Source organism: Erpetoichthys calabaricus, chromosome 1 (genome assembly GCF_900747795.2).
Source record: "Erpetoichthys calabaricus chromosome 1, fErpCal1.3, whole genome shotgun sequence".
NCBI classification, from domain to species: Eukaryota; Metazoa; Chordata; class Cladistia; order Polypteriformes; family Polypteridae; genus Erpetoichthys; species Erpetoichthys calabaricus.
The window spans coordinates 143,416,062-143,430,701 of record NC_041394.2 but is presented as its reverse complement, the minus strand read 5'-3'; the positions used below and the strand labels follow the sequence as shown (position 1 = coordinate 143,430,701).

General features: G+C 36.1%; 1 protein-coding gene across 1 annotated transcript in view; it reads left to right on the top strand.

Annotated features, from left to right (window-relative positions):
• Positions 1-12,339, top strand: part of cmasa (cytidine monophosphate N-acetylneuraminic acid synthetase a) — a 28,494-nt gene extending 16,155 nt beyond the window's left edge. The window contains exons 4-8 of the mRNA XM_028806653.2: positions 498-628; positions 1,530-1,624; positions 2,836-3,001; positions 3,560-3,713; positions 8,292-12,339. Coding sequence (XP_028662486.1) covers positions 498-628; positions 1,530-1,624; positions 2,836-3,001; positions 3,560-3,713; positions 8,292-8,482 — 737 coding nt within the window. The 3' untranslated portion in view covers positions 8,483-12,339. The remainder of the gene's footprint in view (positions 1-497; positions 629-1,529; positions 1,625-2,835; positions 3,002-3,559; positions 3,714-8,291) is intronic.
• The last annotated feature ends 2,301 nt before the right edge of the window (positions 12,340-14,640 follow it).

Below are 14,640 nucleotides of genomic sequence, written 5' to 3'. Positions count from 1 at the left end.
GCTAGTGTCAAGGTCATACAGTTGGTAACACTGGTGCTGACCAGCAATACATTATTAAACATAATTTATTGCACTATACAGTTTCTGAAAAACAACTGCAGCAGTACCTGGTTCGAATCATTCAGGAATCGCTGTTTGTTTCTTGTTTGAGCCTGGTCATTATTACAGGACACTACAGTTCAAATACTGAAAGGGAATGTGGCTTAAGTCCTGCTAGGCATATAGGTATTCAATTGAACCCCACCTGACAACTGGCTTATTTCTTCTGATATATAAATTCTTAACCTGAATACTAATGACAGTATTAAAAATAAATATTACAATACTTGCTTGTTTTTTTATTATTTGTTGTAAATTAATCTTTATTTCATTTTGAAATCAAGCAGCAGAAAAAAGGTAATAGTATATTTAATGAAAATGCAGTTTTAAGAGGTTTATTATCAATTTGCATTTCCAACATCTGACTTTAGTTCTTGTACCATTACTTTTTGTTATAGGTGAAATAACTGAACCGTTTAATTTAGACCCCCTGAACCGGCCACGAAGGCAGGACTGGGACGGAGAGCTTATTGAGAATGGCTCATTTTATATTGCAAAGTCTGATATGATCCTGAAAGGATATTTACAGGTAATCTTTCTGGTAAAACGTGACAGGCATTTCTGTTTCCTATGTAGATTCATACAGTTTTGTTTTTTTCAAAAGAAGTATTGCAATGGGGTTGACATTTTGGCTTTAGGTTTTTTAGGGATTTACATGTGTTGGGCATCACAAAAACAAAATTTGATCATTTCCAGGTCAATTCCATTTATGAGTCAAATGTGGCACACTCATTGTAATCCTGAAATGCTAGGAACCATTTTTTCTTTAATTACTTTTTATTGCAAGTGACCTTTTGAATTTGCAAGTAAATGTTTCAAATAAGAGTAGAATATGAAAAGATCTATGATAACTCTTTCACTTTTAGTTTTAAATATTAGATAGATAGATAGATAGATAGATAGATAGATAGATAGATAGATAGATAGATAGATAGATAGATAGATAGATAGATAGATAGATAGATAGATAGATAGATAGATAGATAGATAGATAGATAGATAGATACTTTATTAATCCCAAGAGGAAATTCACATACTCCAGCAGCAGCATACTGATAAAAAACAATATTAAATTAAAGAGTGATAAAAATGCAGATATAACAGACAATAACTTTGTATAATGTTAACATGGAAGTGAAGAGTCGCATAGTGTGGGGGAGGAACGATCTCCTCAGTCTGTCAGTGGAGCAGGACAGTGACAGCTGTCTGGAGATGATACTGTTTAGTGGATGCAGAGGATTCTCCATGATTATATCACAATAACTTGAATACTTGTGCAGTTCTCCTGCCAAATGATACATTTTATTTGAAACTCTTAAAACTGTACTAAGATTCTGTTCTGTCTGTCTCTGTGCAGTGTAGTGTAGTGTGTAGTCTAAATGCACCATTTTAAAACTACTATGTATAACAGTGCCGTTTCTTTTCTACAGGGTGGCAAACGTGCTTATTATGAAATGGGACCAGAGTACAGTGTGGATATTGATGTTGATATTGACTGGCCAGTTGCTGAACAAAGAGTGCTCAGGTATCTGAATAATATCCTGTACTTTTAACCACAAATCGTTTTTGGCGTTGGGTTGGACATGGTTTTGAAACAACATGTATCTTTTAAAGTGGTGACTAACCACTTCAAATCATCATAGAGCCTGTCTGAGATTTTGACTCCCTGTATTATATGAAACTCAAGGATCACCCAGATCCATTAAGGCCATGTCACATTATGTAACTTTGCAAGTGATTTTCTGTAGTAACCTTCACTTACCTAGCCTTTGTGAGTGGGAGTCAGTCAACATTGCACTTCCTTTAACCTAGACGGATAATGCGACATGCCTTGCGTCACACTTGCTCTTTTCTCTTGGGCACTGACTCTGTGTGCCCTAGCAGAGAGCCAATGAATGCTTATTGAGAAGTACAATGCATATAATATTGCGAGAAGGCATAAGGAAAGTGGGTGGTTTTGACCTCGCAAACAGAGGAGAAGCTTGTCTGTCAGATGTCTCATGTTATATGTACTATGACAGAATGGAATAAAAGGGCAAAGACTTCATCATTCACTGCCACAAAAAGGGATATTTCACATGGGCAGCGATTTTCTGCTTTTTAGATTAACATGGTGCAGTGACAAGATCAACAACTGCATTTAGCAAGTCTGACACGCCCCACGATTAAAAGTTGAGCAATATGACATCAGCTTTAGTAATTAGACATAAGTTTATAGTTAACAGTACTACAATCTATTAAAACAAAATATTTTTTATAGAAGTTTGCCCTATAATCTCAAAGATGGACAGTTCTGAGCTGTCCCATTGTATGTGAATAAGTATGCCCTGCAATGAACTACCAGCCTTTTCAGGGTTAGTTCTTGCTGTCTTTATAGGCTGAATTGAATTAAGCAGGTTTAACAATGGGATGACAGAATGTATTTACCTAAAGTGAATTAAAAAAAAAATTGTGATTACTAGTTCAAGAATTGTTACCATATTATCATTGGAGAATGTTTAGAGAAGATAAATTAATTTAAACGAGTAACACAATTAAGCACATCCTAACTTGAAACATGATTATGCCAGAGTCCATAACCTGAAGGCTTTTTTATAGTATAGATGCACAATTATTATTATTATTGTGGGAGTCTTTAAAATCATTTTATTTAATTTTTTACTATTGTAGTAAAAAGCCCAGTAACACATTAACACTGACTTTGTGTTTTTTTTTTGTTTTTTTTTGTCATCCAAGGTATGGATATTTTGGAAGTAATTCGGAAAAAGTGAAGCTGCTTATCTGCAATATAGATGGCTGTTTGACTAATGGACAAGTTTTCTTGCAAGAGAAAAATGAATCTCACTCATTTAATGCCAGAGATATGATTGGTCTGGCAAATTTGAAGAAAAATGGGGTTGAGGTACTGTATAGCTGTTCTTCTATAATGCCATTAAGGAAAAACTAAATTGAGCATGTTTGACCATGAGAAGAGTCAAGTCTTAAAAGTGTTTGAATATAATGAGCAGATTTGAAGATTATAACAAAGGAAAAGGGACAGTTTTAACTAGATGAAAGACTATTGACAATCTAGATGTTTATATTTGATTTTCATTTAAATAAATCATTCAAATCGTCACAGGAATGGCAGTTGTAGAAAGTATGTTCTTCCAGAGTGTTGTCCTTTTCATTTTGTGATAAAATAACTTGTCTTGGAGTGCTTATTTAGAAAACCCAACAGTAATTTTACCATTATGACTCCCAACATTACCATAAGAAACCTGAGCTTAAATAATATTTGTGTGGGTATATGCATAAGTGAGCCCAGCAATGGACTGGCACCTTATCCAGTGCTTTCTTTTTGACTAGTGTAGTGCTGAGATATACTTTGGCTCCACTGCACAGATAAAGTCCTTTAGTTGGGAGAATTATTTTAGTTTGGTTTTTTTTATAATTGTAATATGTTTGTTTTATCTTGAAGGTACTTCTGATCTCAGCTTTGGACTTGCACAACAACCAGTTATTAGCTAATAAAGCAGTTTGTGAACTAAAGCAAAATGTTTCCAATAAGCTTGACTTTGTTGAGACGTGGTTAAAAGAGAAGCAGTTGTCATGGCAAGAAGTGGCTTATTTTGGTAAGAATGTTTCATTTGTTTTTTTTTTTTTATTGAAACACCCATACAGGATCACTATTATTGGGACAGTGCTAATACTAAATTGTCTTACAGGTAACACAGACTAGTTAATAATGATATTAGAGCATAGTTATAGACACGTACCATGTGTTATATAGTGGCAGGTGACAAAAAAATTGCTGCTTTTTCATGGTGGCCTCCACACAATTGACTTCATTTAAATAGTACTTTATGGCACCCCTTTTTTAAGCACTAAAATGATTACCTTGAGAATGTCTCTGCATAGTGGAAATACAGTCCTTTATCATGGGTACTTAGTTCCACTGACAAGGAGACATTGGGTCAGTCAGTAAAACAATGACTACTAGAAAATATATGAGACACAGAGACAAAATACACAGTATGGTACTGCACATGTGCAGCAACATTTCACTAGCTATTAATCATCAAGAGATTCAGGAGAACATCCGGAATAAGATTAAAATGTACATAGTAAGTCTCTGTGGTATTATAACTTTAAAAAAAAAAAAAAAAAATATATATATATATATATATATATATCTTTGTGTTAGTCTAAATCAGGGATCCTCAGTAACGGTCCTGGAGGGCCGGAGTGGCTGCAGGTTTTTGCTCCAACTCAATTGCTTAATAAGAAGCTCTTATTGCACAAGTAACAATTCAGCTTCACTTTAGTTGTCTTGCTCGTTATGATTGTGAACCCTTGTTGCTTATTTTAGTCTTAAACAGCTGTATTCTTTGTTTTTAATTGCTCCTAATTAGCAATAATATGCAAATGACAAAAGAGACCATCATTTCTACATTTAGCTTGTTACCATTTACACCTGTGTGTATTTATCATTCTCTATGGGGAAGGAAGGAAAGTGAAGAGAAAAAAGTGAAGGACTGAGAATTACTCATGCATTTTAGCCTTCAAATCATTTGGATGATATCCTTAGAAAGGGGAAGAAAATCTAGGATATGAAAATTGACATAGCAGAGTTAAAGCACTAAAAGCCATTAAATTAAATTATTGGCAAGAATTGCTTTCTAATTAAGCAACCGGGTTTGAACAAAAACCTGCAGCCACTGCGGCCCTCCAGGACCCCTGGTCTAAATAATTCCTTTCGCTTTTGTACTGGTTATTCTGGTCAGAAGACTTAAATAATGTTTACTATTAAAGTTTTTATTTCTTAAGTGTATTTCATAGAGTAAATAGCAAACCAATCATTAGGCTGCACCTTTACTTCTTGACTGAGTGTTCTGCTTTATGAACAGAGTAAGGGCTATGCTTGCTTTATGAAAGTGGGAACAAAAAAGGTGTCCATTTTGGTAAAATAATTCAAAACAATGCACTTTTAACTTCATATTTATAAAAACATAAGAAGTTTCTAAAATGAGAAGTTAAATTTAGATATTAAGAACTACTTGCTAAAGTTAGGTTTTGATGGTATTGGCAATTTTATAAGCAGCACTCAAGGTATCACTCAAATGTGATTTATTTCTTAGAATGATATTTTGTTTTTAAACTTTACAGTAGCTTAAAATCTCTTTGTTTCAGGTTTTGTTTTAGTCTTTCGGTATTTCAGTTAACAGTGTTTTTTAATTAAAGGAGTTGAGCTGTAAGTTTTGAAAACCTAATAAAATTAAAGAGGAGCACTTAAGGAGCAGTTTCTAAATTCATGGAGAGAGCGCTATGTTCAATACAATTATAATATTGCATTATTTTCATGTTAAGGATGGAATTTATTTCACCTTCTGCATATCATTTAGTTTTCCTAGCATGGTATTTTTCATAAGGGAAAAAATGTGATACGTCGGCTGAAACTTTCTTCATAGCTACAATGCGAGTACACCAAATGGTGTGAATTTACCAAAATATTTGCATAATGAAATACCACTGAAGTTTGTTTTTTACATTTTATTCCACTGTAAAGGAAAAGCTATTGTAATAATTGAATAATAGCACAAAATGCAGTCAACATTTCTCTGTTATTAGACTTTATCTGCTGTGACTACACAGCATTTTTACTACAAATACACAAACATACTTATTTTAAAAATAATCCAAATATGTTTTTCCATAAAAAACCCCAAGTAAATTTTATTCTTTCATGTAATCATACTTCCCCATATATGAAATATAGAGAAAAAAAAAAAAAAAGATTATTGCATGGGATACCTTGTGTGGCCTCTAGGGAGCGCCACTGAACCCCAAATCCTAGACAGACATGTCCCAGGTTCACAGTAAAGGCTTTTATTTTAAAAAGTACCTTTCCAGAGGCCTCTTTTTCCAATTTCTCCGCACAAACAAACTCTTTCCTTTGTTGTCCTTCACTCATCCCAGATGAGTGTTTGCCTTTCTGTGCTTTCGACTTGCTGGGCCAAGTGGAGTGTTCTCTCTTTTTGCACCCAACCTGGGAGTAATTCTGAGATAGAAACTGACCTCTGCAATGAAGAAGGAAGATGAAAGGATAACCTGGTTTTCTTCGGTCAAGACTGGTTAGCTCTGGTCTGGGGCTGAGGTATGCCTAAACAACACTGAATTGATCAAAGATAATGAGACCTGAACACATTGGACACCTGCTAAACCTACTACATTCCCAGTGGACCAAGAGGTGTGTCAGGGACTACAAGACTGCCATAAATTGAAACTGTTACAGAAACCATACTATGTCTGCTAGTCTATCTATCCATTCAGAGTCCATGCTGGAGAAGAGACAATGCTAAACCAGAGACTAATCCACATATTAAGATAAAGAGCCACCAAACGTATTGATTATTTAAGAACTCTGGCAAGATGAACTGCTTATTATCCAAGTTGTATTGTCACAATTTATTCTGCATACGTTTTGGGCACAATTAGTAAAATTTAAGTTAATAAGTATAAACCTTCTGTTAGTTTTGGTACTCCATCTTGCTGCCTTAGGTTATTTTTACTTGTATATACTGTGTGTGTATATGTATCTGTGTGTGTGTGTGTGTATAATATATGTGTATATACAGTGTATAAGGGAGAAGAAATGAATCACGTATCATAAAGTAGTTTTTATTCCTGAGCTTTCAACCCCTACCAGGGGTCTTCATCAGAGGATAATGCTTAGACTTACAAGAATCAAAGGCAATATATAGCAACACATTAAGTTGGGGTGGGGGAGGTGACTAAGTCCGTATGATCAAGACGGGGGGGTTGTATAGTTTATTTATTATGTACATGTTGTTCTTAAGTTAGCATATGCTGGATTTATGTCCAGGTGTCTGTTGATGGCGTTTTCATTTGATAGCCAAGACTCGGCCAAGTCTCTAGCACTTTTAGAACTGGCCTTAAATTTTACTTTTACATTGTCCCAGTTGAATGTGTGTCCTGTCGATTTAGTATGTGCATAGATCAAAGATAGTGCGTCCATTCTTCTGACGGCGTTGCGATGTTCCTGCACACGTGTTGAGATTCTTTTTGACGTTTGTCCTATGTATACCGCTGAGCAAGAATTGCATGGGATACTATAAACTGCGTTTCGTGTTTCTGCTGTCGATTTCTTGTTTTTAGCATTAAACAGGACCGTGCGCAGATTGTTCGTGGGTTTATATGCTATTCTGACTCCCCACTTGGTCAGGATGCGCGCTGTACCTTCTGACACCTTGTGGTGATAAGGTGTGTGTGCCAGGTGGTGTGGGGGTTCTGATTTAAGTCGATTGTTTACTTATTTATTTGGCGTCTTCTGTGTAGGCTCCGATTAATGAATGTTTTTGAGTATCCGTTTGAGGTGAAAAGGTGGAAGAGATAGCGTCTCTCATTAATTTTTGTTTCCTTAGTATTACAATGAGTGTGGACTCGTCTGAATAGGGTTTTCACACAGCTCCGTTTATGAGATACCGGGTGGTTGCTGGAGAAGTGTAGAATCTTGTCTGCGTAGCATTCTTTGCGGTAAACACTTGTGGTCAGGGTGGCGTCATTATTTCTTTTGATGTAGATGTCCAGGAAGCTGATGTGTCGGTTCATTTCTTTTTCCATTGTGAACTGGATTGCGGGGAATATTGTGTTGATATGATTGTAGAACTCATTCAGCTGGTTCTTTTTTAGTATGACGAATGTGTCGTCTACATAGCGTATCCAAATTTTGGGTGTGATCTGGGATAAAGCCATGTTTTCAAATCGCTGCATTACCAGTTCCGCTAGGAGTCCTGATAACGGTGATCCAATTGGCATGCCTTCTTTCTGAGTGTAATACATGTACATAATAAATAAACTATACAAACACCCCCCCCCCCTTAATGTGTTGCTATATATTGCCTTTGATTCTTGTAAGTCTAAGCATTATCCTCTGATGAAGACCCCTGGTAGGGGTTGAAAGCTCAGGAATAAAAACTATTTTATGATACGTGATTCATTTCTTCTCCCTTCTCCCTTTGTGGATCTCCAGCTGCATATATATAGCCCTTGTTAATGCTGAGTAGTGTTTCATGTTAATTTATTTAAGTTTATATTTTTATTCCTTTATAGAAAAGTAATTAAGTAAGCTATTGCTCTTAGATGATGGACTATATTGTTTTTTTATAATATTTTTATTCTCTGTCACGCAGGATGTTATGAATATGACATTCAGTGTCTTAGAAATGCTGGACTAAGTGGAGCCCCAAAGGATGCAGCTGCACTTTCTTGTGAAACTGTGACATTTACTAGCAAAAGCCCAGGAGGGTGTGGAGCACTGCAGGAATTTGCAGATTACATACTGCTGGTCAATGAAAAATGTGCAAGCAGCCATGATAAATAGTGATACATCTTAGAAATGATGAGCAACTTTTGTGGTATTAAATACTTTGGTTGAATACAAAAAAAGCTTTTAAACTGGGAAAATATTCTGTAAAATACTTACAATGTCACTTAACATTGCTTCTTAAAGTGATTCATTTTTAAAACCAATTATTTTATGGATTCTCAAAGCAATTTACTGTCATACAAGAGTGCAGGGTCCTAAAAGAGTAGCTGCAGGCTGTGAAAATGGTATAATTTCACAACCACAGGTTTATCTTTAATTTCAGTATTCTTAATTCTGTAAATCTTAAGAATTGTGAACAAGACGGAGACTGCTAGCACTGTTATAGACTGAAGGGTGTTAATTTTGAAGTTCTGCTGTGACAGTGTATTTTTTAAACTGCCGCTTTAATTTTAAATAAAGGAAATTTGTTGGAATTAAATCAAGATTTTAGGTATATTGCAAGACTTTTGTTGTATCATGCTTTTCAGCGATTTATGATTCTTCAAAATTTTTTAAATTACAATATTCATGTCCACAACTTTAAAATATATTTTTTTAAATCGGCCTCTTTTGGGAGAGTTGTTCTGTACATTTTATAAAGTTTTCATAAACCTAAAATGATTTTTAGACGTACTGTATTAATTGTTTAACTCCCAGTTTCCTTAATACACTTTTTAGGCCTTCCATTCCTTTGTTTTACATTTTTTTGTCCAACTACTGATTTATTATAAATATGAAGGTGCTGGGTAAAATTTTAAAAAGATCTTTTTATTTTTACATTTTTTCTATGATTGTTCTTATGAGAGAAATCCTAGCTTTTAATTTTTAAAATTTCATTGTAGCTTTGGTGTCAGATATGTGGACATGAAAGAATATTTCTAACTCCAGAAAATGCTGAAAACTGTATTTGAAACATTGCCCTTTTGGTCAGGATGGTGGTATATTTTGTTGTGTATTTCCTCCTTTATAAACGTCTGTTTTCTTCTGTGCCAACCCCCTGATTTAATGTGATATTATATTATGGGATAGGATATGACATTTATTTCTTTTTTGCATTTTCTTACAAGGCAAGGTATTCAGTTGTTGCCAATTTAGTGTCATTAATTAAGCAGTTTCTGCACCATCAGAAGAAATTTAGAAATTTTACATAAATATGGTGATGACAACATGCAATTCCACACATACGATAAACTGACATACAGTGCATATGAACTTGTATTTCAGTCTGAGGAAATCATTTGATTGGCTGCTTTAGATAAATATATGTAGATGTATATTTATTTTACATTATTGTCATATGTACAGAGTACAATGAAATTCTTACTCTTGTGTGCTAATCAACACACAGCAAGTCGCCACTCTCCTCTTTCATGATTATTGAATATGGCTACTTTACCTTGGAACGTCTTTCTTCCTTTCCTGAAAAATCTGAACACACATTAGGGCTTTTTTTGAGTATCTGTGACTTTTGTATTTTACACAATGTTTTCCCAGAACGGAATGTTTAGGTGTAATAAGGCATTCTTTCCACTGCAACTTAAACTCATTATTATTACCTTTTGCAGTCACATGATTGAAAATGGCTTGTCTGTTTATTATTGTGTATAAGTGATAACACTTGAGGAATAACAGATACTACATACGTATACACATCCACCAAAAATGTAATTGTTTTTTTCTGGGAAATTTTAGTTTCATGTGTTAATGTTCTTTTAATCCTGAACAAGATATTAATTTGTTCTCTTTTCCAACAAGCCTGAGGTTATTCTGGTGCATAGAATGTTTTGATTTGCTTTGTTTATAGGATAAAATATATTTTCTAATTGGAAAGAAATACATACGAAGTGAGAGTACAGTTTTACAATGTACCAATCAAAACAGGGTATGTAAAACAAATACAGTACATAGCAATGTACAAAAATGTACAATGTGTGCAGTGGCAGCTTTTGAAATACTAGATGCCTGTCATAAAACAATCGGTAAGGATATTATTACAAGTTTATGCTACCCATGGCTGTTTATTATATGTGAAAGAGCACAGGCATATATCTGCAGAGTTCTGTCAGTGGTATGGCTCATGGATTACATGTTTGCCACAAGTATGTTTTCTCAGTGGTTTTAATACCCTACCTAGAAATATTTGGAGCTGTTTTTTCTTCTTCAGCGCTCTGTACATGACCTTATGTCTTCTCACCCCTTAAGCACTACTTCCTGAATGCTAAGGAGTTTGCGCAGATTACAACACCACAAACACAGACCTGCTTTCCTCGATTGGTAGTGATACTAATAACTCATGCCCTTTCTGCCCCTTGCTTGCTCAAGTGACCAGGAGTGTCCTGGACAAACTGTATTTTATGACAATTTTAAAATCTATTCATTCTTGTTCTGTTACTCCCCTATCTATATCAGGATCTTAACACAAAAGTGGGGGAAGCAGCCCTGTCTGCATTGGCAGTCCATTATAGATCCTGGTAACAAATTTATATAATAAAAAAAGTAGGAATTCAAAACAGAATTTGTACATTACTTTATTATTGGATTTGACTATTGCTAATTGAAATACTGCTTTAGATATGCATCATTTACAATGTGGGTTATTTTTTTTTTAATAAGTACTTATGTATAATGTCATACAATCTGTTTAACAACACATCTCCAAATTATGTTTAAAATGTAATCATTTAATACTAACATAATGCAGAAATGAGTAACATGAATGCATTTATTTTTATTTATAAGGCTGCGTTTACTAGATGCTTGTGTTAAAGGCTGCTAATCACGGATGGAAACACTAAGTAATCAGTCGATCGGGTTGCTCTTATAATTGTCAAATGAATGAATGAAAAAAGCCTAAACACCTTCTTCTAGTTCTAGATGTTGCATGGTTCTAATTATGTCCTTCTTTCTGTTGCTTTTTCTAACTTGCAAATCAGTCATCCATTTTCAGCAGCAATAACTATAGCAATCATATTCTGCTGTCCCTTTTTTGATTTTCTGGAACCATTTGTAATGCCATGGGAGACTGGAGCCCATTTGGACAGGATTGACTGAATAGGGTGCAAGGCCATCACAGCACACACTCACACATAATATCCACACTCATTCATTTGAGGCTACTTTTGTCTTTAGGGCCATGAAATTGGCAGGAGTGTAACATGAAATTAAACCTATTCAATGTATACATCAATGCTGACCTTCAGCACCTTAGTCTACAACTCTTGGACAGCCCTAGTATAAAGAATTAGCAAAACTGCTTCTGTACGCTGATGACTACCTCTTGTTCTACGCAACTGTGGATTAGGTGCTAATCCAGTATTCAACAAATATTCAGTTGCACTAAATGTTCTCATCTAAATCAGCTAAGAAATTGACGATGAATGATTGAATGAAGTAATCATCGTAATAATTACTTGTAATCTTTTTAGTATTAGTGCCCAGGTATATTTTTTTGCACACTGTTTACTGGTGTCTTTTATATGTCAGCTTTCCAGTTTGATGCTTATTCTATGTTTTACTTTTTCCGCATTTTTAACTCTTGGTTTCTTGATTATTTTTTTTGATTGGTTATGCATGATGGGGAACAATGAATGAAATTTTTTATGTTGTGATAGATTGAATGATTATAAGTGACTTGTGTTGTAGTAGCCATAAATGCTACTCAAAGTGAATGTTCCTAGTAGTAGAGGAACTTGTTTGTTGAGTTTTTCTTAATTTTATTTCCAAAGAGATGTCTGTTTCAAATGGACTGAAGGAATGTAATGAATAAAAGTGGAAAGTATTGATATTTGACAATGTGCATTTTTGAAATGTCTTGTTTACATATTTGATTTGTTCTGTTTTAAATGGGAATAAATGTTTGGGTGGAAAAATGATATATGATCTCCTTTTTTAACACCACCAGCATTGGTTCTGTATTTGCAAACCTTTTACCTAATTCAGAATTTGTTTTCAGTGTATCTTCTTTACAACCACAGATGCTGTGCTTCATAGCAAGTGGTCAGCCTTTTCTTTTTAAAAGGGGGAAAAGGCAAATTTGCACATATTCATAAGTGAAAGAAAAAATGTTAGTAGAAGAGCAAGTTTTAATTTCCAAAGGTCAGCTGACACAAAGAACTGATGCCCAGCTTGAGTCTTCTTGCAGGATTTTGCTTGAATATGTGGGAAGCACTAAAGGGTGACATTTTCCTCATAAGCTCTGAATAATGTCTATTATTCTTCTATTTAACATCATTGCGTTAATTACCACTGAGCACCAAGGACTTTTACTGAACATTAGAACACTGGAACGTTCTCCGTGTGGGGGAAAATTTATATGTAGCAAGTTTTTATCTTTGTCCCCATGGTCTTGTTAAAGAACTCAAGGTAATTTGGAGGCCAAAACTGTACGAGGTACTCAAGATTAGTATTTCATGATATAACTTAAGCATAACCTCCTTTGACTTGTACCCCACACATGGTGCCATAAACCCTAGCATCCAGTTAACCTTGTGAGTGGCTTCTGTACATTGTCTGGCTGTAGATAGTAATGAGTCCACAATGACTCCTTGGTCCTTCTCATACAGTGTACTTTTTAGTTTCCAACCTCCTAGTGTGTATTCAAATCTATCTGTAATACTTTGCATATATTTATATTAAATTCCATCTGCCACAAATTTACCCCAGTTGGAATTCTGTTCAGGTCCACCTGCAATGATTTGGCTGATTCAAGATTGTCTGCCATTCTGTCTAGTTTAGTATTATTGGCAAACTTAACCAGCCTAAGTTTTATATTCATATCAGGGCAGTTGACAAAAAGGTTTACATACAGTATATCCTGTGCTATCAGCCCTGAGGGACACCACTTTTAACATCACCTTTTTCTGAAAAGGTTCCTCTCACCGTAACTCTTTGGGTGCAAAACTGGCTTGAAATCAAAAACATTTTCACACTATGTCATGAACCACCATTTGATTTTTACTTTGAACACTAGCCTCTTATGTAGGACCTTCCCAAAAGACAAATATTACCTGAACTTCTATGATCATGTTGTGGGTGACTCGAGCGAGCGGATTGTGGAGAAAGTAGCCAGTGATGTGGTACTGGCGGGGATTCCTGAAGTTTTACAGGACGAGTTTTTTCGTCATGATGTTGACTCGTTCTCCACCTTCAACAAATGATCGGAAGGCTGCTTGGAGGCAGGGTGGTGCATTTGCTTCGCCAGGGGCACACTCACAACCTGCCTGAGATCGTCGCAATGAATAGCGGGCTCAGGGCCCTGAACATCCAAATTGCCTCAGAAAGACAATCCCAGGCTCCCGTTGTTGCTGATGTGACCACATCTGGAGAGGCTCCTGGTCGTAGACGCCGACGTGCATATTTCTGTAGTGGTGCCAAGCGCAGATGTTTCCAGTGTGATCAAGTCGGACACCTCACCAGGGAATGTCGCCTCTCCCCTCCTCTGTCTTTGGAGGTCGGCTTAGCCAAGGTGTGTTGCTCCCATGTTCCTTCTACTTCACTGAAAAAGGACCACTTAACGATCTTCGTGATATTAGCGGGCCTTGAGATCCCTGCCTTGTTGGACTCGGGTAGTGACCTTTGTGTTGTCAGATGTGACTACCTCAGCAGTACATCCCCATGTAGCACTGAGACTGTGAACATACGCTGTGTACATGGGGATGTTGAGGACTATGGGACGGTGCTGCTTCCTTTAAAATATAAGGGTCAGAACTTTAAAGTTTGGACTGCCATTTCAGATTCCTGCCCATGGCCCTTGCTGATCGGCAGAAGGAACGCCCTATTCCTCAGGCTCTTAGCCAAGTTTGGGGCTCGTGTTATCATGAATGAAGGGGAGGAACTGGGGGCTGTTGGAGAAGGCCTCGAGCCCCGATTTAACATTGAACCCGATCTCTCCAGTGATCCTGGGAGTGACTCCTCCAGTTTCCTAGAGCGGCTGGCTGGCCCATCTACAACTTCTCAACTTGCAAATGCCTCTGAACACAAACCAAGCATGAGCGAGCAGACAGATTTGCTCCGCTAGACTTATTACTAAGAGCGAGCCTCCGGGGGCTTGAAAACCCTGCACTTTCTTGAGAAAGACGGCTGCCTTTTTAGAGTGATATCAGATCATTTAGTGGGGGAATTTATTGAACAATTAGTTGTACCTGAAGTACATAGGGACATTCTTTTGCAGTTAG